This window comes from Nesoenas mayeri (genome assembly GCF_963082525.1).
Source record: "Nesoenas mayeri genome assembly, chromosome: 1".
In the NCBI taxonomy this organism is placed as follows: Eukaryota; Metazoa; Chordata; class Aves; order Columbiformes; family Columbidae; genus Nesoenas; species Nesoenas mayeri.
This window is the reverse complement of record NC_137541.1, coordinates 92,146,231-92,169,123: the sequence shown is the minus strand read 5'-3', so window position 1 is coordinate 92,169,123 and position 22,893 is coordinate 92,146,231. Positions and strand designations below refer to the sequence as shown.

Genomic DNA, 22,893 nt, shown 5'->3' with positions numbered 1-22,893 from the left:
TAATTTCCATGTACCATATTCAAATGGCTCTGGGTCATCACGTAGAGTAGCAAATCCAGTTGTCCAGATTAGACTGGAGGAACCACAGGAGCAAAGCAAAGAGAATGAACAGAATCAAAACCCTGTACAGGGTAGGTGAGAACAAATGAGTTAAGTCTGTGATCCTCTTTTTCCCACAGGCTTTTCCCAGATAGAGCAGCTACTCCATGTCAGGTTGTACATTCTACTTTGCATGTGTGCCTTCCTGAGCTCTTACCCTTTCTATTATTTCCAAAATGATTCAGTGTCCAGGGTTCCAGAAAAAAAAATTTTTGCAGCGAAGTTTAATGAAAACAATTCTATTTTCTGTGTTTTCCAAACATACCTGTGCTGATGCCTAAACATTTTTTTAATACCTCAGGTCTTTACTGCGTGTGTGCTTGATAATAAAATAGACTGTTTATTTTAATCACTAAAAGCACAGTGTAACAGCTTTAAATGCAGTTTTATGTTTGATTAGTTCTTAAGGACTTAGGGCCTTGTAAACCAAGGTCTCAACAGTGCAGCTGTGAATGGTGGTAGCAACTGAGTTCAGCTACAATAAGCCAGTGTCAGTACTAAATCGATTCCAGAGAGTCTTGTGCTGACACATATCCTGGCATCAGGAGAGGAACAAAGGGGACATGTTGTAACAAGAAACCCCCTCTGCCTTCATTTCAACTCAGCTCTTCAACACAATCCATACAGGATTCGGATAGTTGGAAAAAAAAAAAAATGGAGTATAAATAAGAATCTCTGCTTATCTGCTGTAGAAAGAAATGCAAAGGAAATACAGGGAAATACAGGAGGCTTTTTGTGGGCTAAATTCTACCTAGAGATGTCAGTCTTTTCCTAGTAACTGTAGAAAGTGATTTTGCTCCTCAAGTAAGTAACTAAAAGTTCCTAAACCTGAGTTTTGGTCCCCCCACAGGTCAGCTGTGCACTTGTAAATTGTTGATTCCTTTCTCTGCACAGCTTCTTTCATATAGGAAACCTGAAGAGAAAACCACCATTGGATCCAAACTGGGGGAGGTATCTACACAAACTATATTATAAAGAATAACAAAAAAACCCGCTACACCATATATTATGTCTGGCTTTCCTAGAGGAGGAATAGCCTGATTATCAGGAGTCTTCTCCTTTCGTTTTCTGTATTTCTAAAACTCACAAAGCAGAACAATTCCTGTAGCCTGTTTAATTGTCTTGCTTGATCATTTAACCCATGGATGAAAAGGTGAAGGAAAACAGATGACTGCAATTGTAGCTGTGCATGTGCATTTCTGTGTGGCAGCATCATGTCTGGAAGCTGACTCCATAATCTATCTTTCTCTCTTTTTTTTTTTTTTTTCTGGATTCATGAATAACAATGTGATCAAAACACATCAACCAGATATTTTATTCAGGTGTAAACACATAGCTTAGTCTTCTCTTTCCCTCTCTTTCTTATATATGTTAGCAGTCAAATCTAGCAGTTTTGAAACACAGAAGGGTTAAGTCTGTTTAAGGAGAAGATAACTGACAAGGCACTGCGGAGTTTTTGCAAGGGTGAAAATTGTTCAAAAAAGCTTGAGAAGAAAACTGACCTAGGTACAGAAATTGGGATAACTGGGAGGAGAGTTAAAGGGTAGATGTAGCTGGTTTGTAATATCTTGATCTACATGTCATTTGCAGATTTAAAATTTCAAGTTATCCTTTAGTTTCAGCTTGGGGGATAAACATTTAAAATGGAGAAAGAATCAGTAAATTTGTCAGTGCTATTACAAACAGAGACTCACTTAGCTCCCAGGAAAAGTTGTTAAAATCTCCTCAGAACTAGAATTTTATTTGCTTGAAGTCTGTGGCTTCAAGGGAATAAATTCAGCACCAAGCGGCACCAAGCTTTATTTCAGTATATGTCTTTGATTACTTGCAGAAACTGTGATGCTATTTATGTGCTCAGCCTTTATTCTGTTAAGCTAGACTGCACTGTCTTCAGCAACTCGCAAATGATGTGTGATGCTCCCTGTTTAAATAAAATCCATATTTAGAAAGGGTTGTGTGCACTTTACAATCTGTATCCCAAGGCAGGTCCCTTAAGTAGATCTGTCTTCTAAGAGAGACAATTTGAGAAAGCCACAGATGTTTGGTGCATGATCTATTTCTTTCTTTCCCTATGGTCCTTATAAAAAGGACAAGAAGATAGACTTATTAAAAGTGAGCTAATGACATGATGTAGGGAGTCTCTGGTTCATTGACTGTTATTACAGCTGTGCCCCATTACGTACTGAATACCTGGGACATGCTTGTTTTCTTGAATGACATTTATCTTTTGAGTTTCAAACATTCCTGGCATAAATAAAGATTTTACGCTTTTCAAATGTGTTTTACAGTTCAGCCCAGAGGCTATTCAAGGATCATTTTAACTCAATAAAACTCCTCCTTTAGGGATATAAAAGGGAAGTGTTTTAACAATGTCACTCCATGCATAGCCTGTTATTAGCTAGAGACATTCTGCCTGCAAAGCCTTTGATCCCTTTTCCCCTGAATGTCAAGGAAGCTCTGCCGAGGCTTCAAAGTCTGTGACATACATTGGTCTCTTCTGTGCGCACACAGTCCTCATGTGAACACTTGTGACCTTAGAAGAAGTTCGCAGGTGAAGTTTGTGGCTCAGCCAGTGCTTTTCACCTCCAATGCTTTTAGCTACCTTTCCCAGAGGTCACAGTGAAGTTGTATTCCACAATCGGTGGATCATGGTTTTCCCTACTGCTTCTCTTTCAGTCTTAACATGAGGCTAAGTGTGGATCCTCATTTAATATCTTGGTTTTGTAAAACAGTAAAAATAATGTAGGTAAACAGGATGCTTAGGACTCAGACATTCCCTGGACTTCTCTCTTGCTTTCCCCTATCTGCGCTAGCATTCTCAGTAATCACTGAAGGAAATAGTCAGTGTTCCTCTTGATAGTAAACAAAACTATCAACTTCCTTTGCTTGTTGAAGCTATTCCATCTGGACAATGTGCAGACTGAGGACAGCTGGGAAAAAGATGTTACTTGTTTCTCTGGATTTGGGGATTATTCCTGTCAATGGGAATTATTAATATAAGAATTATTTTTTTAAAAGCATTTTTATATAAAACCAAATTATAAATTCAAAGTTATGCACCCCTGCACCTACAGTCTTCACATACATGAACCTTTGATTTTACTCAGACCAACTACATAAGCTGATCTGAGACTGAGGATATGTCGTCCTCCTCATGAAGACAGGTACTTTCTTAAACCAGTAGACCTTGTTCTGAAAACTGAACACTTTGCTGCTTCTCTCTAGTGCCAACTTCCTGGTGTTGCGAAGTGAACATCCTCAGAATTTGTAAGCTTGATGCCAGAAATCCCTCATGGAAGTTATATTTCTTTGTTTCCTTTTGCTTTTCTTGCAGTGTCTGATTCTACAGTAGAATACATATGAAAAAGTTTTCTTTTTAACATTCATTCTAGTAAACTATACTTCTCTTTACAAAGAAACTGTTTCATACCAAACAAAAATAAATCACCCCAAAATCCGAAAGAAAGTGAAAGGAGATGTGATCACCTTTCAAGTCTGTTCCATCAGAGATTCTCCTGTCCTGTTTAACCTTTGTAAAACCAAATGGTCCAAATTCCTCTGTGGAACTACCAAAGAGTGATGTTTCAGATATATTGTTTCCATTTGCAGTGTTTTCTCACCAGGTTGAAAAGATTCTAATGGAACTTACTGACAGAGCAGTTCAGGAGCTCTTGATGATTACTTAAAAGGAGAGAAGTACTTTCTGTCATAAATTACTTATATGATGGCAATTGTCTTCTCCAGTTTTGGAAATGGGCATTTGCATTTCTAGAGATAATACTTAAACACTTCTTAAATTGTGAATGTGATTTCTGTGGTTGAGGTAATAACTAAACTTTCACAGAAAGGGAAAATCTACTCAGCAGCTGACAGTTGATGTTATGAGTATGGTGAATAGATTCTTCTTTCTGAAAACTTCCTACCAGGAAGCCTGGGTCTCTAACATCCTATAAAGTAATGTAACAATGGGGCAGGAAAGACAAAGCAAAACTGTTTATTTTAAACTGATATGGTCTTAAACACATTCAGTGAAAAATATGAAGTATTGCGAATCTCCCACCATCACCATCTCAAACAGAGAACAGAAAGAATAACATTTGTGTTATGAGTACCTTTGGGCTGAATCCTTATGAAAGCATATACGGCATTTGTCTCCTCTCTGAAATAACAGCTGCAACCGCCATGGCACCATAATTTTTGGTTTCTGAAGGGAGTGCCTTGTCCAGCCTGATACTTCCCAAATGGACGTGGCATTTCCACGATTTATTACACACGTGTTAAACATATGAGTAAGTCTAACATTTTGTTTGCTTTGTGAAAGGCATTTACTATCTCTTTTAATAAAAAGAAGGAGGACTGAGAACATGAATGTGCAATACTTAATGAAGTTTGCTTTTAATTTAGAATTTATTTGTAAGAGTGGGAAGTGAGCTCTGATAATCACTTGTATAGTGACAGCTGCTGCCCAGAAGGCTGCTTTTCTCTGCACTTGAGAGTGAAATCAAGCAGCTGCCTTTTAGTGCAATTCCTGCTGAAGCTGCTTGTTTTCCCCTTCCCAGTTCCCTGCTGCCTTTTCTTCATGGCACCTGTGCAATGCCCGCAGACATGGTGGAGTCTATGACCACAGGCTAGAATCCACCAACTTCCAGAGGCATTTGGGTACTTCTGGCATCATGTACACAATCATCTATTAAAATAACCATGGACAAGTCAGTCTTTAAAATGTTTGGGAGAAACACACACAGCTCTCACAGACAGCTTTGGTTCATCCAAACTTGGCCTGCTTCTGTTCGCCCTTAAAGTTTTGTCCTGTTCCTTCCCTTCCCTTCCCTTCCCTTCCCTTCCCTTCCCTTCCCTTCCCTTCCCTTCCCTTCCCTTCCCTTCCCTTCCCTTCCCTTCCCTTCCCTTCCCTTCCCTTCCTTCCACATTTTGATTGTGTAAATGCCCAGATCTTGATAACCCTCTCTCAGAAACTGGGAACCTTTTCACCCACTTCTTCATGATTGCACCCTGCTCAGATCCAGCCTGGATCCTGTGTGAGAGTCCTGTAGGCCAACATGGACCTTTTGCTGTTGGGGTGGCTGGACTCCATAACGCCTGCTCCCTGGCGACATGAAAGGACAGGGAAGGTGTGTTGCTCTCTGGCTGACAGTCGACTAATGATGTTACAGAATCAGATGACGTTTTACAGCCCAAGTTGTAAAAATACATTGAGTCTGCTTCAGCTCAAGGAAGAGGTGCAGGAATGCAAATACAAGCGCTGTGCTGGTTTAACTACGTGTCCTGCAGATTAAAGGGCAAAGGACTGTGTCTGCACATGCAGTGAAAGGGTGGGTAATCGTATCTGGAAGAGGAGTGTGTAGGGTTTAGCAGGTTTCTAAGGTGTTGTTAAAGTGTAGCTGTTTCCTCTTCCTTCTGCCTCCTGGGAGGCACCTGTGGATGCAGCACTGACTGAGCCCTCTTGGAATGTGCCTCTGGGGTCGGCCTTGCAGAGGCCGGCAGCACCTTTCACCACACTTATCCAAGAAAGTAAATAGTAATGCAGTCAGAGGAGGTTTACCATAGTGCAACTACTGCTTTCTGTGAGCCATTTTCTGTAATAAACCCCTTAGATGTTAATCTGCAGACTAGATACTGGAGATGTAAAGGATACAAGGACGAGCATAGTGGTTCACGCAGGCACCATGTTAATGTGGTCATGTCATTATAGTGATTTGCAAGCCATTACTAAGGACTGTGTCACAAATTGAATACTGGTTGGTAGTGGAATGGTTGGATAAACCTAAAGATAAAAAGGCTGGTTCACAACAACCCAGATGTTGAGTTCTCATTGCGTGGTTGAAAAGTGTATGTGCAGCATTATGAGCAGTGCCAGACCACGCCATACGTGGGTGCCTAATGCTTGCACGGGGCTAAGATCTCACATGTGTCCTGACTTGACAGTTGTGACTCCAGTTTTCAAGATAAAATGTCTCTGAGTGAGAGATTGGTTTGTTGATTCAGACACTGGTATTTCCACTTTGACTTATATGATAGTTTTGTGGTTTGGACACTGGTTCTCTAAGATTTACAGATTTGGATTTGGGTCCCAGTGGATCCTATTGTCACAGGCTGCAGATTTAATTTTCAGATTATGATCTTTGTTTACTGTTCTTGTTTCACATTGTCTCCTAGGAGCATCTAGACATTAAAGAAAATGGATATATTACATCAGATGACAGTATTATGATTAGATAACAAAATTATCAGTTTTCTAATGAAAGAAAACAGAACAAACCTTCCATTTATTCAGCAGTGCAGAAGAATTTGCAATTTGGGTAATACGGTCAGCTCTGCTGGCTCAGATATGTTGTTGGTCACCATCTTTCAGCATAGCTTGAAACAGTTTACTCTCTGATGCTGATAGCTGGTTGCTAGCAAAAGCTGGAAATGAGCAAGCAATAGTCATTTTAGAATGAGAACGTTTCCTAAAATTTAATTTGATACAGAGACCTAAGCAAGAAACAACAGGACTCTAAATATTTCAGCAGTTGTACCCACATGGCTTCCCAAAGTTAATACTGAGTTCTCTCTGTCACAGGACAGGGGATTTTCTTCCAGTGTATATATGCATCTGTAAGCCAGTCACATATGAAAACAATAAGGAAAAAGTCAATAAGGAGATTTATATACAGCTGCTATTAAAGTGGAGGAAAACAAATGATCTGTTGGGGTCAGTTTCACTGGGAAATCAATTTGAGCAGAGTTTTATTGTCCCCTCTGCTAGATCCTTCATGTTATTTGCTTGCACCTTTAACAGTCATGAGTGAGGAGGTTTTTACACTTGTGAGTCTAAGCTCCCTGGATCATTGCGATCGTTACCTTTTCAACATCCACATTCCCAGTTGTCACAAATGCTACCTAACAACATTGAATGCTCAAAGTACATTTCCCCTTGTAACTCTAGGGAGTTTTGAAAGTTCATATTAACTGCTTAAACTAGTCATAAACCGGTTAGGCTGTAGTACCAGACAAACAGTAACCTTCTAATGCATAAAAATGCATTGCATGTGACTATTGAGAATAAGCACCTTTTTCTTAAGGAAAAAGTGACATAACCTCTCAATGCATGGCCACAAAAGCTTGAAGTTAATTGGAAAAAAAAAATCTAACAACCCTTATTCAGAGAGAGTACTAATAAATTAATCAAAACACCAATAAAATGTAAATACATAGAGGAATACGAGCCACAGAATTTATCCAACTATCACTGAAACAGCATTTATTCAACTTCTTAGTCTAAGAAAGTACTCTCTTTAAGTTTTTCCTTGCAATGTATATTGTCTAAATGATAATTTAGCCTAATGTTGATATTGATGCTTTAATAGAATTTTGAGAACTTCAATTTATCTTAAAAAGCTCCATAATATGTCATTTTTTTGCTAACCAATAGTTTTTGTAAATAGGAGCTGCAGGCATTTAAAATATTTGTTCCAGCACTATGTTGTTCCAAAATCTAATTGTCTTTATGAAAGGGAAATCCTGGAACTGCAATGGAAAATTGATGTTTTAAATATGAAGAGCTTCTGATCCTTTCTGTAGCCTGATTTTTAATTCAGTCTCAACTTACTGTAGTTTTTTAGGTGGTCTTCAGTAAAGAGAAAGCTCTTAGCTCTCTCTTCCTCATCCAGACAACTAAAAACATTTAGTCTTTATAAGGATCACTGTTTAATCATTTGTAATTTAACTTCTTTTAACTGCAATTTCTCTCTCTGCTGTTATTTTCAGACTCTTCCACGTAAATAGTAAAATATAATACATAAGCTGTTCTGGTGAGAAGACAGGACGAGTGGTGTTACAACATGGAAACTAAGGCTGACTTCTACTTTGGGCCACAAGTGATTGCTCTGAGATTAACATAGCTTTCTTGACTTAATTGGAGATTTTCTTTTTCTGCTTCATAGGAAATACTCAAGAACTTGAGAAAAAGACCCTCCTATGAAAATAAGTATATATCAAAAGGCACTATTTAGAACACAATTCGTGTTTTGATTTATTACACTGTATTCTAGAGATATGTACAAAAATAAATGTAATCCATGGTGTGGGTATCAAGTTACTCCTCCTAAATGTGGCCCAGACCTTAGCTGGGGCCATAGGTCAGGAAAGCGCTTCTGTTGTCATACTGTCCCTGTGCAGGACGATACATACTTACAGCTTACCTCAACTTTTACTGTATCTTATATCCATTGGTTGCAGTAGATTTAAATGTAAACTTAGAAGTTATCTGAACAAGATGTTTTCTTTATTTAGGGTTCAGGGACTTCCACCATTTTTCTAACGAAACTATATAACAAGTATAGCAGAAAAAGAAAAAAAGATTGCATTCAGATTTAAAACCTTAACAGAATTAGATTCTTGTCGACCAGCAAAGAAAACTCCTGCTATGTGTTGTGCTGGTAGTTTTTTTGTTTTAACTCATCTTGGTCAAACCTAAGGGTAGTTGACATGTGTTCGTCAGTCGATCCTCTGTGTTGGTAGAGGGGTCAGTTCTGGACATAGGCAAAGAACCAGTTTAGTAAATATGGAGACAGACATCAGCTGTGGGGGGCAGCAGACACAGCAGAAGAGCCAGGCCACCTCTGTCTCTCAGCGTACAGCAGTGTGTGGTTTGGGGAAAGCCAGGTTGCTGTGCAGCTGTGCTGGGTGGTGCAGGATGCAGCCCCCTGGGCACAGCACCCTCACATCTTGCTCTGCCCCCATCCACCAGGGATCCATAAGGATGCCTGTTGGGGATGCTCACATCAGGATTTGTCCTTGCCACCCACTACTCTCCTTTGTGCAGAATAGAATAATTTTGTTTGGAAAAGATCTTTGAGTCCAGACATTAACCTAACACAGTAGGGTCCTGGTGCTGAACTCTTCCCAGGAGCAGCACCGTTCAGTTTTGCCTGTGCTTCAAAGAGCTGTAAGCCTGGCCTGGGGACAGGAGAGTAATTGCTGGAAGAGGTTCTTGTGAGGGCTCTCCTCTCTGGAGCTCTCTTCCATGCAACAGAAATGTTGCAGGAATCAAAATCAGCTTGCGAGATCTAGTGTGAACACAAAGAGATAATGGGAACAGCAGGAAAACTATGAAATGTGTCTACCCAGATACTGAGTCTTTGTTTTTAAAAACCTGTGTGCTTCAAAATTAAAATGCTCAGATGAAATACAAGATGGTTGAACAAGATGGGGGAAAAAAAAAAATATAAAAACTTAAAAATTAAAATTGTTACAAATACTTATCTTGCTGTCTGAACACAGTGTGCCTTATATTTTAGAAATAAATAGTTTGAATAGTTGACCACTGAAATATCTGAAGACGTTGTTCCTTTATGCACTGAAGATTAATGCCTTAAAACTAGGTAATTTTTGTAATCAATGTAGTTAAAGTAAGATGCTGGTTTAAGCAGATTTAGAATACGTAATTCTCATATTGCAGAGGTTCAGTAGCTGTGGAGTGGCCTGGCGTGCAGCACTGTGTTTTAGAACCTGGATCTGTTCTGCGCATGGGATTAAAAGTGCCTGAAACTTTGTGTTCCCCGTGATTATCCATCTCCCATTTACCCATGCAGTGGGATGCTGTCTTTTCCAGACACTTTTTGTCTATAATTTGTAAGCAGCTTTGGGAACCCTAGGTATTAGAAAGGTATATGAATGTTTTATAACGTTATTGATAACTGCAGAGCAGACGCTTTTCTAATAAACTGCTGTGAGATAAGTTACTGGTAGCATCTGCAGAGATGTGTGTAAATGAGCTCAAAATAATTAATACTGTGTTAGAAGAAAGCTTTTTTTTTAAAGTACATCTTTATTGGAGCATATAAGATTATTCCAGCCTGGCCTGAGAGTGTGTTATAGCACAAATTACCATAATTTATTAGGGGAAAAACCATTTATGTTAATCATCTATTAATTATTCATAAAATCTATATTAATGTTACCTTAATGGGAAGCGCTACCAGCTGGGCTACTGGTCTTGCCAATCTATTCACATGCAAAAAAGAAAAAAAAAGTAGAAAAGATGAATAGCAATAGCTTGATTTAAAAAGCAGACATAAAAATGACTTACAAGAATATAAAAGCAGCAAGCATGGGTATGTGAGTTAACATAGAGCTGGCAACAGTAGAGCAGTCCAGCCAGCTAACCACTTTGTATTTTAGCTCTAGCAATGGTTTGTGCCTGAGTGGAATTAAAGTGGAATTACTGAAGGATGTTTATTACAAACCAGTCCTGTATACCTTACCCTAATGCTTTTCAGCTCTCAGCAAGCATAAATCTGGTGAGTCTGAGTAAAATAGAAAGAAATGCTTTCCCATTCTGCTTTAAAAACAAAACAAACCAACTAACCAAACAACCAAAAACCAATCAATCTAACAACAACAACAACAAAAACCCTCCAAAATCTGATTTCAGTAATTTAAATTCAGGATAAGTTTTTTTCCTGCTGGGAAAAGCAGCAAGTTTTTTATTATCTCAGAAAACTATTGTGAACCACGTCTCATCTCAGAGGATGTGTTTCAACCCAGAATGAATGTGAAAGTGTGTATATTCATATGTGCTTTTGCGAGTGTATGTATCTTTCTAGATGTTCTAGTCAATTAAAGGAGGATGTCAACATTTAGATTATGACTCAAGACTAGAAAGTATGTTTTGATGTAACTTGAGAAAAATCAAACACAGAATGGATTTTCCAAAATTTATTTTAATTAAAACTTCTTCTTTTTTTCTGGTTTTTGAAGGATCTCTTCCAGGAATGAAAATCCAAACAGAAATGGCACTCGCGAAGACATACAAATGTGTAATGCCTGTAAAGTGCAACTAGTTTTATATGAACAGTAAAAGCTTCATAGGATTCAGCTGAAATTAAATTGTTTAGATCAGCTACAGCATTTTTATTAGGATAGCACAATGTTGAACTTATAAACACATTTGTTTTACATGTTAAGATAAAAGACTTTATTGATAAAAGTTTTGATTTGTTTGTTTTGGTTTGGTTTGTTTTTAATTATGGTTATTACCTTTAACATGTGATCTGTAAGTTATCATCTGATCACTTTTGGCCAAAACCACGGAAAAGAAGCAGTTGGAGTGGGCTAACCCAAAAGAAGCAGAAAAAATAATTAACAAAATTGCATAACTTTCAATGAGTCCAGGAAACGTAGACGAGGTCTTGGAACAATGTGTAGAGCTGGGTGGTCTAAAGCTGAACTGGTATTCAAGAATCTTAGATAATTATAATTTTTTTTTTTCCTGTAACGTTGATAATACTTCCAAGTTTTGAGTGGTGGGTGAGAGTCTGTGGCCTGCAATTGATCGTCATGCCTAACTGATTAATACAGATCAGATATGAGGTTATTTTGTAGTTCAGGATTTTTTCTTCAGATTTCATTTTCAAAGAAATGTGGTAAAAGAGAACTGTATATGGGAGCAATTTGTATCTGGAGATCTTACCAAGTAATGTCATAAAAGAGACTGTATTCCGCAGTATGTTGATGGTTATTACTAGCTGTGGATATGCAGAGCTCCTTGTACATAATGCAACCCAGCACCATTTTACACTTGCATATGAAAATATTATCAGAGTTCTGCAGAGTCTGGTAGTGATAATACTTCAGCATTACAACAAATAGGTAGCACTTTATTTTGTTCTGTATTTTAGTGTATCAAATGTATTTCATTGCTTGCACTGTAGTAGCAGATTGAAACCATCTGCTCTCTTGCCACTAGTCCTCCAGTCTAACAGAAAGTCTCAGTTCATTTTCCTCGAGGCCAGCGTGCTTTAAGGCATGTGTACCAGGACTATAATCCAGCTGCTGAATGTTGATACAAATCTAGACCTATGCTCATGAGTCTTTTAAATGGAAACAGTACTTTTTGCCAAGGATTGGAACAGAGATGATAAACTCAGTTTGCTTTTCTCTCTTCCCTCCTCTCCCCATCCCCTTTACAGCTCCATCCCCCATCACAGTCATAAGGAAAGACAGGACATCCAGGAACAGTGTGTCTCTGTCTTGGCAAGAACCCGAACATCCAAATGGCATCATCTTGGACTACGAGGTCAAATACTACGAAAAGGTGGGAAGAAAGATTGAAGGGGGGGCTTTTGTGCTTATAATACTGTAATGAAATTATTGCATCTTGCCTACATTAAGGATTCAGAGACACCCCCTTTTCACTCACTGTCCACCTCAACGACACTAAGTGTTGAAACTGTTCAATTTTTTTGTAAGGAGAACTAACGTCATGAACATATGCAGTGAAATTATTACATTGTGTTGTCTACCAAGTTCATCCCCAAACACATCAGAATAGATATAGAAAGTAATGCAGACAAACTGTAACACTTTTTTTTTCTTAAGTACGATTTGCTTACTCAGTTCTATTATGCTGTCAGCATTCATACATTTATTTGTCAGCATCCATGTGCTGGTGCTTCCCTGTGGTGCAAGCATCTTTTAGACAAACATTATTTTGAAAAGAGAAAGACAATCCTTTGGGCTAGTTTGAACTTTAAAAGCTCCCACTTTTTATGAATAACTGTATTCTTCATAAATTGTATGTAAATAAATGCAAACCAAAGAAAATCTGCCATTCAATAGCTTCTGCTCTATATTGACATTTTATTGTATTTACAGCTGTTGATTTCTACATCCTATATAGATCTGTATTTAGGAAAAATTTAATCGTCATAACAGAACAGTTTTTTTTCTACTAAATCTTACGGGTAGAACTGAAAAGGCCATAAGTTGTTGTGAAGACTGTGAAGAGCAGTATTAGCCATTTTTCATCAGAGAGTCCTTTTGATAGAATATATTGTTACTGAAGCTGACATACTTTGAAAAAAATATCAGAAATAATGGTTTAATATAACATTTACTAATGCTGATCCTATCTAGAAATCAGGCTTATATTTCATATGTCTCAGCGGAGACATGGTGGCAAAATCCACTTAGAGACTGGTTTTAAAAGACTCCATGGATATTCAGTTAGTCTTTAAAATGTTTTCTCATGGAGTGTACCAGTGGGACAATGATAGTCCACGCCTGATGTTCAGCTGAAGAATGGAGATCAGAAGGCCATATTCTGAAAAGATTTCCCCCAAATTAATGTGCCATCTGAGTTTGGGTGGGGTTTTTTGTTGAGAACTTGAACCTTAGAAGACCTTGGTAAGATCTGAACATGCATAGTACTGCTGATACAACTGGAAAAAGAAAGCTTCTTAAACATTTCAGTTCAGTCTCACCTTATAGAACAGTTGCCTATAGAGCAAGGGTGTCAAACTCATTTTCACTGGGGGCCACATGAGCCGAATTTATAAATTCATAAATTTATACTCCTGTATAAATGCAGGAGTAGTTACATTTATACAGTCCTAAAATGACATTTGGCCCTTTGAAGGCAACAGCGAGGCTGATGTGGCCCTCAGTGAAAATGAGTTTGACACCCTTGCTATACATTTTCACTTTTTATTTATTTATTCCCTCCCCACCCCGCCCTGTTATTTCAATGGCTACAGGATCAAGTCTGGATCCTGGGCTTGAGAAATGAAAGAGAACCAGCTCATACATCAGATTGTCTTTATTTGTACATCCTCAGCACTGAAGTCACACAGGAATCATTTAGACTCGCTTGTTCCCGTTTTTTTAAAAGAAAATGAAAAGAGATACTGCCCTTTAATAAGGTTTGGAATAGCTGTTTACCTCACAAAGAGACTATGCCTGAAGTATCCCAGAACTTCAGCTTGTTTTGCGCAGGCCAAGTTATTTATCTGCTTGATTAACTTGTGCTTCATTTGAGACCTCCCTGGCTGCTCTTGCTGCTGGTGGCTGTACCTGTATTTCCCAAGTGCTGCAGTGGCCCAGTCTCAGCTCCCCCTCCAGTCTCCCCAGTGTCAGCCAGTTCTGCGCAGGTACCGTAGGGTGTAACACCTGGGTGTGCTGCGCATTGTGGCATTAGGGTGACCTCTTTGGTTTTAGGTGCTCCAAAGGGAGAGAATTTTTCCCCTTGTGTGCATTTAATTCATTTTAACTGAACAACCAATTAGTGTATCTGGGTTTCTTTACAATGTTTTGATCATCGTTCTACACAAATTTCTACACAAGAAAATTGTCACCTTCCAGTACTGTTGTAGGCACAGACTGAGCATGTGGCTGCTGCTCCCACAGAGCATATCCAGTCTCATGGAGCAACTGGTTGTTGTAAGACAGCTTCATAAGACAACCAGTCGTATGATGCTGACCTTGCACGTGTTTCTTCCCTTTGAAGTCTGTGATCAAGAGTTCATATGCACCAGGCAGCTTTCTTAAACTGGAGAGCTAACTCCTTGACAATAGGAGCCAGACCATTTAAAGCAAAGAGGTTTTAAAAAACAACCTTCTGACGCCAGTGTTTTTAACGTGTGGTCTGCAGCCCATTGGGGAGTCAGAGGCCTATTCCTCATGGTTTATAAAAGGTAACTAAAAAAAGCAAGTTATTGTCAGGAGGCTTTAATCCATTGCCCTTTTTAGATCTGCAAATTGAAAAAGATTGAAAACTACTACTCTGTACATATTAAACTTACCTGAGGTCAGAGCATCCCATGCTGGACTGTTACTCTTCATTTATTCTCCAGACACCTTGGGAAGATGCTGCTTTTCAGTCTGAGATCTCTAAGCAGCCCCCTCCCTCTCCTCTTTTGAAAAGAGCTTTCATTTTAAACTGGTCAAGTTCATTTGGCTTTCTGCTTCAGAAATTACCTTGGTTGTGCTCATCAAAAAACCTGCTGCTGTTAAGTGGCAGCTGATAGGAAATAAACCATTCACATTTAGCGATCTGGGTATTTTTCCTGACAAGTCATAGCTGATTGCTGATAGTTGATTTGTATTGAGCCATTGTTTTCCCTCATTCTTGTTTTCACCTGTGTCCTGGTTTTGGAGCATTAACAGAGTAATACAGGTCAGCCCAATTCTGTCATACACCTTGTCCATGCAAATTTGTTGGTTTTGTTGTTCAGGCTTTTTGTTTGTTTATTTTACTTGGTTAAGTTGTTCTTAAATTTCAAATAATACATGATATTTATTGGCAACTGCATGTTTCTGACAGTCAGATATTCAGCTATTCAGGTTTGGAAGAAAAATAGAACATCCTGTATCTGAATTATGATATCTTATAGTTTTTCTAATGCATTATTGGTATAAAGCATGTGGAAAATATTTGTTTTCTGCAAGGGTAGCTAGTTAACCTATTCAAGAGAAGAGTTTATTCTCTCTAACTAAAAGACAACAAAGCTTTATATGATGTTTCTAGTGAAATTAGGAGCTACCATTTGGGGAAACTATTTTTTTGCACGAACCTATGGGATTTTAATGCATAACATTATGAACGGAGAGTGTCATTTTTTCAGACTCTGTGTGTGGAACACAATTGTATTTTTCTGTAAAAATATATAGGGCCTGCTTATAAGGCCCCAGTTTCTATTTATTGAAAACATTCGAAAGAAATAAAATCCCCTTTCAGAGGAATGCTGTATGAAACTTCTAGGCATTTATTTTGTGGTAAGGCATAACATTTTATGTTGAGTTAATGGAACCAAATGACACCCCAGTTTAGTCCATCCATATAATACTGTACTGGAATTTAATTGTTTTGGCTGTAAAAGTGCACATATAATAGAAGTCAGGTTTCTTTTTTTTTTTTTTTACACAAGCAGATACTTTGTTTCCTCCTTGTCCTTGCTCCCATGATTATGTTCTCTGAAAGGAGTATCTTGTCAGGCAAACGTATGAAGAAAAACAATTCCCGAATACCACACACAAACTATTAATTGCTTCATTTAAATATGTTATGGTAACTAAATCCTCCACACTGTATTAGGGTGAAGTCATCTGCAAACAAGTGACAATGAATTGCAGACTCACAGTACTAAAGTAGGTTTGCCTTCGCCATCATCGAAACTGCATGTTCAGTAGACAAATGAAAACCAACAAATAAATAATATTTAATTAGCGCTCTTTCTGAGGCTGAAAAAGTAAATTCTACGCAAATGTGCTTAATTGTTTTAAAACTCTTACTATTTTGGCTTTGGGAGTAGGTAGGCCACGTATACTCCACAAGGTTTGTAGGAACTGTTGTATTGGTGAACAGTTCACACCTGGCAATAAGGGGAAACAACATCGGGACTGTGGGTGCCTCCCAAAGATGTGTAGTCAGTTTGTGGCCTCTCAAGTGTACATGCTGCTGATAGAGAAAATGTTCTTCCTCATGTAATGTAAACACTTACTGTATATATCTGAGAAAGGACATATCGTTCACTCTCACTAGTACTGCTACTATAAGTGTTAGAGGTATCAAAAATATGTCTTTTGTAAAACATAGTTTAAAATTATAAAATGTCATTTGCAAATGAGACACTAACAGTAGTGGGATTTGCTTCCCAGTAAAGATTGTGTCTGGTAAACCAGGCAGGAATATTCAGGAAGAATATGCTTTGTGCATCCAAGTTCAAATTTATCATCATCAGAGTGTTTGATTGAAGTTCTGCTTGGCAAAGACTGACTCTGCTTTTTGTATATTCCTTCTGCTTATGGCAGCTATAGTGCTCTATCTCTGAAGTTTTACTTCATCCTCAAGAAAGATAAACTTGGGCTTTTATGTGGTGTTTCACTGATTTGATTACTAGTAACATAAAAAATGACTTACAAAATATGTGTGTAAAAAGCTTACCATAAACTAAGATACCATGATATCCTCCATACCATTGTTTTAAACGTTTATTTTCCAACTTCATAACTATTTATGATGTGTCTTTCCAACTCCCACTGCGGATTATTAACAGACAGGGCCATGACTATATTTTCCCTTGCACGTATGTATCTGCACAAGAAGGAAATGTTTGCATTTCATAAAAGCAGACTGAAGTGAGATCAAAATGAATGTCCAGTCATAGCATACACAAAAGATTTTATGTTTTAAAGACAAGACTATTATGTCTTCGAAATTAAAATAGTTGCCTACATTCAACTGAATGATGAGATAAGGAAAGCCTGGAGATTATAATACTAGGCCTTTGTTAGTGCAAAAATAAATAATTTTATGTAAACCTGTTAGCTCCTTAGAATGTCTTTCTGTAAGTTTTCTCCCCTGAACTTATAATAGAAAACTGTCTTGGAGAAGTATCAGGAAACCGTGAAGAGGTCCAATGCTGATTCCCTTTCTGTTCTTAGTGTACAATGAAAATGTGCCATGGTAAACATTTTTATAGTCATTCTTTGAAGACTACGTTCAGCTCACCCTATTTAAGGTTTTGTTTCTGGATGGTAACTTTTAGGCACAGGCTTAGGTGCCTTTATTTTTTTCTTTTTTTTTTGTCCTTCACTTTATCTACTCATGTTCATAATGTTGAATATTATATAGAGATTCTGGCAATTTCCCTAGCTATGGTGCGAATGTTTCTGTTTCTCTCTATACCAAAGACTGCCAAGAACAGGGTAGTTATGTTTCTGTAGCACCAAAGTGAACAGTTTCTGGCGTCAACCTGCTATCCTAGAATAAGCCCAAGTTTCTTACTCTAGACAACACTGTAGAGCAAACACACTAAACCAGCTCTAGGCACTTGAATTTTTCATGTGAAATGAGATGGCTTTGACAATGAATATGTTGAGTATTTTCCAGCCTCTGTACTTGCACATCAGCACTCTAGTGTTGTCAGAGTTAAAAGGTCAGTACCTTGCAAGCTAATGCGAAGCCATAAAACATAGCAGGAATCAGGTGAAATTGTTTGCATCTGACATACGTTAACTCAGATTCTGTTTTCAACCGGGCAAAACTCAGTGATTTTAATGTATTTCAGAGCATTCGGAGTAAAAAGGCAGCATATGAAATCCCCGCCACCTCTACAATAAAAAGTTCATCTTTGCAAACCTAAACAACTGAGATTCTCACAGTTCCCCACATGTGTGGCTGCTGTCCAAGATTTTTTCTGAGGCAGTTTCAGCTGCCATTTTTAGGAAGTCCAAAATGCTCTTTTGATACAGGATGGCTTTAGTAAAATAAGCAATACCTCAGATCCCAAGTGCATATTTGAACTTTTAGACTATATGTGCTTACAGTGGGAGTGAGACATACTGTTATCAGAATTAGTTTTTTACACAATGTGAAGTGCATCCAAACTTACTATATTACAAAATGGCCCATTTCTTATTTTATATAAGAAGTAATTTTGTCAGAAATACATGACTGTTAAGCAGGGTTGTTGTGAGCATACCATCTGTAGTGAGCACACGTCTAACTCTTTAGCAAAAAGCATAAGGAGCAAAAACGTGTTTCCTTTCTGGCTACTAAAGACCAAGACTTATTCAGGAGTAACTTCAGTGATGCTTTGCTCAAATGAGGATGTACACATCAGTCGCATAGTTTTTATAGCATAGTAGAAAACTAGTTATATTTGCCTGTTTGCAGAGCTGAGGTGAGGAGCCTGAGTAGAGTTTCTCTTCTGACTGTTATAAAGGTAAACACCACCTTGTAAAAGGAGAGGCAGTAAAAACTGCATCCTGCAATAGCTCTACAGGGCCCTAAAATGTCTTAAGTTTGCCTGTTCCAGTTCAATGCAGTAGGCAAATGTGGTTTATAATTTTTAAATAACATTTTCGTCTTCATTTTTTTGTTATATTGCAAACTATGAGTGAAATGATGCAAAGCCATTTATTGAAAAGTCATATAATTAGCATGTCTAGTATTTGATTCACAGCACAAGGCCATAGAAGCTCTAATGATTTAGATTTCTTGCTAATGAAAAGTTTTTTAGCTGATTGAAAATGCACGGCTGTACAAACATTTGTCAGGCTATAACTATTTGAAAAATATGCTGTTTCTCTCCAAGTGATTTGTAGTAATTTTGTACCAACAAGCTCTTGTTTCTGTTTTTTAGGGTGTGGTTTTAATCTGATAATTTCTCTTCCCAAAAGCAGGAACAAGAGACAAGCTATACTATTCTGAGAGCCAAAGGAACCAATGTTACCATCAGTGGCCTCAAACCTGATACCACATATGTCTTCCAAATTCGAGCCCGAACTGCAGCTGGATACGGGACAAACAGCCGCAAGTTTGAATTTGAAACCAGTCCAGATTGTATGTATTCGTTCAAACAGTTCAAACTGACATCCTGCCCAGTTTGTGATTGATTTGAATGGCTGCTTTCACTCCCTTTCTAGTTCAGTAAATACAACTTCATAACTATTTATGATGTGTCTTTCTGGGTAGCGTTACTGTATAACTTTACGTTTTATCATTAAACTTTAAACGGACTGTAAAGAGTATACCATGAATATCACAGGTAGTATTTTCTTACATTCCCTACCCAACCTCCGTCTTGTGCCAGAATCAATACCTACTGAGAGAGGAGGTCCGACAGAAAACCAGATTCGCAGCCTCATGCTGTTCCAACTTCATGGCATGAACCCTATGGGCTATAAACCCCTGCTCCAAGAGAATTAGTAGTATATTGGTCTGTTGCTCCTGTGGGTCAGTGTGTAATTCTCCACATTGCTGTGAAGCGTAGCTGATATCTCCCGCTTGGCCTTGAGGTGAAAGTAATGTGCATAGGCTGGGAAGAATGGTCGTTCACTTGAGTAGCTGAGCTGTTTGGGTCTATTCTCCTCTCCATCACTACATTTCTGGGTGGCCTAGGGGAAGTTATTTACTTGTCTGGCACTCCTTTTTCTTTTCTCTAACGCTCAGATAACAACATTATTTAACTGATGTGTTCTTTACAAGTTCTGTTATTATATCAGAAAGACTCATAATAGAGCTCATAGTCTTAAATGTTACTGTCTCATCACTTCGTACTAGATAGTAAATCAGACCTTTTATTTGCTAGAAGCTGAAAGTGGCTTAATGCATCAAAAAGTCAGCCTTTGCCTAGATACCCCGTCACTAGTGTTGACTGATGCTGCATAATCAAAGATTGCTTTTTAGAAGATCAGGCTCACACGAAGGAAGACTCATATCTGCTGATCAGAGTTGTAACACAACTCAGGACTATAATTCTGATACACTCTCATAAGGCTTATTCATGTACTCATGATAAGGCTTGAGAAGCCATGATGTAAGCAGTGCTCAGCTAAAAGCAACAATATTTTAACCAAGAAGAGTAGCATTGAGGCAAATGCTCTTTCACTTGCTATCTATGTATTTTTGAGATATATGATGTATTTAATCTCCACTTCTTCCTTCCCCACCTCAGTTCTTATTCTGAAAAGCAAACAAGCTTCTTGTTTAAAAAAATAGTTACAAATTGCTGTTATGTGGACATGCAGCTCTGGCATACTGGATGAAACTGAAACTCAAGATAGGACAGACAAGTACAGCAAGGAGAAGAATTCAATTGCATTGATAACAAAATTCATAATTTAGAGGTTAATGAGTTTTCTCTGCAATGTAATGCTAAGAAAAAAAAAAAAGAAAAAAGTAGCTGTCTGTTAATGTGGGTGATGGCAGAACACAGAAGTGCACATCTCAGTAACGAGTGTACAAGTTACACAGACAACAAATGTCATAACTTTATTCTTATTACCAAATTATCATAACTACGTGGTTGCAGTTGGAGGTTTGTAATAAACAGAATCTTCTTCCCAAGAGGAATGGTGTGACTCCAAGCAATCACGTATACAAGCTGTCTGATTTCTGGGGGGATGGAGGGTTAGCTTTCAGCTCAGCTTGGACAGCTAACTTGAATCATAGTGCTGGGGCACCTAATTTTGCTGTGCTCTGGAAAGTTCGATAGGTATCTGCTGAGGATTGTTTGTAACACCTAAAATCTAAAGGTGTCCTGTCCTGTCACTGTATAGCAGTCTAGTGCACCAAAGCTCTATGCATAGGGACCACAAGGAAGCATCCAATGTAAGGCAGAAAATAGCCCTTCTTTTTGCTGTAAGCATTGATTAACCCTGGGTAGTCCTTGTATCTGCTTCTGTCTGCCCTGAATTTTCACAGCCGTTGTGGGGATACTGTCAAGCTTAACGGGAAAGCTTAATTCATTAAAGCACTTTCCATCATATGGAAGTGAGGGTAAGGGTGATGAGTATTGAGTGGCAGGGATTTCTTGCTAAGGAAGAAGCCCTTACTGACTCTGACAAAATATACATATGTTTGTATTTACATATGTGCTTATATATAAATATCAGTTTAACATCAGTTACTGCAATCCACAAGAATAAAAATCAGCAGTACCAGAAACAACTTTGTTGAATTGTTAAAGATGGCTGGAGTCTTTTCTTTTCTTACCTTGTATTTATTTGTCTGGTGAAAAATTACTTAGTAAATTAAATATTTGGCATGAGACCAAATGCCAACCGTGATGACTCAATCTGTCAGTTCTCTGTACGAATGTCAATTGTTACGTAATCAATGTTATGTATGGGGAAAGTTATTTATACATTTTTATGTTAACTTTCCAGCATTCTCCATTTCCAGTGAGAATAGCCAGGTCGTAATGATTGCCATTTCAGCAGCAGTAGCCATTATTCTCCTCACCGTCGTGGTGTACGTCTTGATTGGCAGGTTAGTTTATCGTCTGGTTTGCACATTTACTCCCACCTCCGTTTCCCTGAGGGGCCTTGATGGGCATGGCAAATTGGGTGTCATCGGGCAGTAATGTGGCTGGTTTGCACCTTCTTTGTCTGCTGCCCAGGAGCTCTGAATACTGCTTCGTGCTTGGTAATGAGCCCGCTAACATTAGCAGCCCCAATCATGCAGCAGTTGTTAAAAAATGCTATAAACACATTCTTAGGCAACTGTAAAATTAAACTGTAGGGGTCAAAAATCAACAAATCCTCTCATTAACCAATTTCCTCAAATTCCCTGAGAACATAACATGCCTCTATAGGGCACAGAGAATGTAAATATAATTAAATTTCAAACAGGCATTTAATTGTGGAGGGAAAACATTTTATTCTGTTTCCACCTGCAGTTAACATATAAAATTCTTTATATTCATTCTTTTTTTCTCTGTTACTTGTAGATTCTGTGGATACAAGAAGTCTAAACATAGCGCTGATGAGAAAAGACTACATTTTGGGAATGGCCATTGTAAGTTACTGAAGTCTTTCAATACTTCCAGATCTGTTGAATTCATCCCCTAGATAACTGATATTTTTCAATTTTAAAAAGTCATACCTCACTTAAATGAAGGTGAAATTGGAAAGAGAATTATCTCTTCTCTTGTGAGTAAGGAGATTTTCCCCAAACAATTATTCTTTGTTTCAAATTCTTTCATCTGTGTTCAGGTTAGTAATGAGCAAAACATTGCTGTCTATGTTCAAACAATGCGTCGGGTTAGCAATACGATATGGATTCTGCTGTGCATTACTGAAATGCAGAGTGTAACTTCAACTTCCTCATTATCAGCTGTATAAAGTCTAAGAAATGACATATTTTTCCCAAAGCAATATATAAAATCAATGAAACCTGTCTTGATGACTACTGAAGGGACTGTGAAAATTGCTTGCTTGATAAGGTTTGGAATTATTCTCAGCATAGACTGAAAAGTGATTTGGAGTAGTTTCTTAAATTAAGAATAAATACTAAACCAGTGTCACACAAATTAATGTTTGTTTGGGTTTATTTTTAATCCAGCTCTACATGTTTTGTTCGAGTCCTGATTCTCTCCTTTCAAGACTGAGTATGTCTACGCTTGCTTTGTGCCCTATTCAGGACTAAGAGGAGAACCTTTCTATTGACTAACATTGTCTTTGTAATGCAAAAATTGTGTATAGTTATGAGGTTTTGCTCATCCTGAG

General features: G+C 38.1%; 1 protein-coding gene across 1 annotated transcript in view; it reads left to right on the top strand.

Moving 5' to 3' along the window:
* The window catches only part of EPHA3 (EPH receptor A3), a 228,572-nt gene that overhangs the window by 158,938 nt on the left and 46,741 nt on the right, over window positions 1-22,893 (top strand). The window contains exons 6-9 of the mRNA XM_080346111.1: window positions 12,072-12,196; window positions 19,063-19,225; window positions 21,553-21,655; window positions 22,116-22,183. Of these exons, the coding sequence (XP_080202237.1) occupies window positions 12,072-12,196; window positions 19,063-19,225; window positions 21,553-21,655; window positions 22,116-22,183 (459 nt within the window). The remainder of the gene's footprint in view (window positions 1-12,071; window positions 12,197-19,062; window positions 19,226-21,552; window positions 21,656-22,115; window positions 22,184-22,893) is intronic.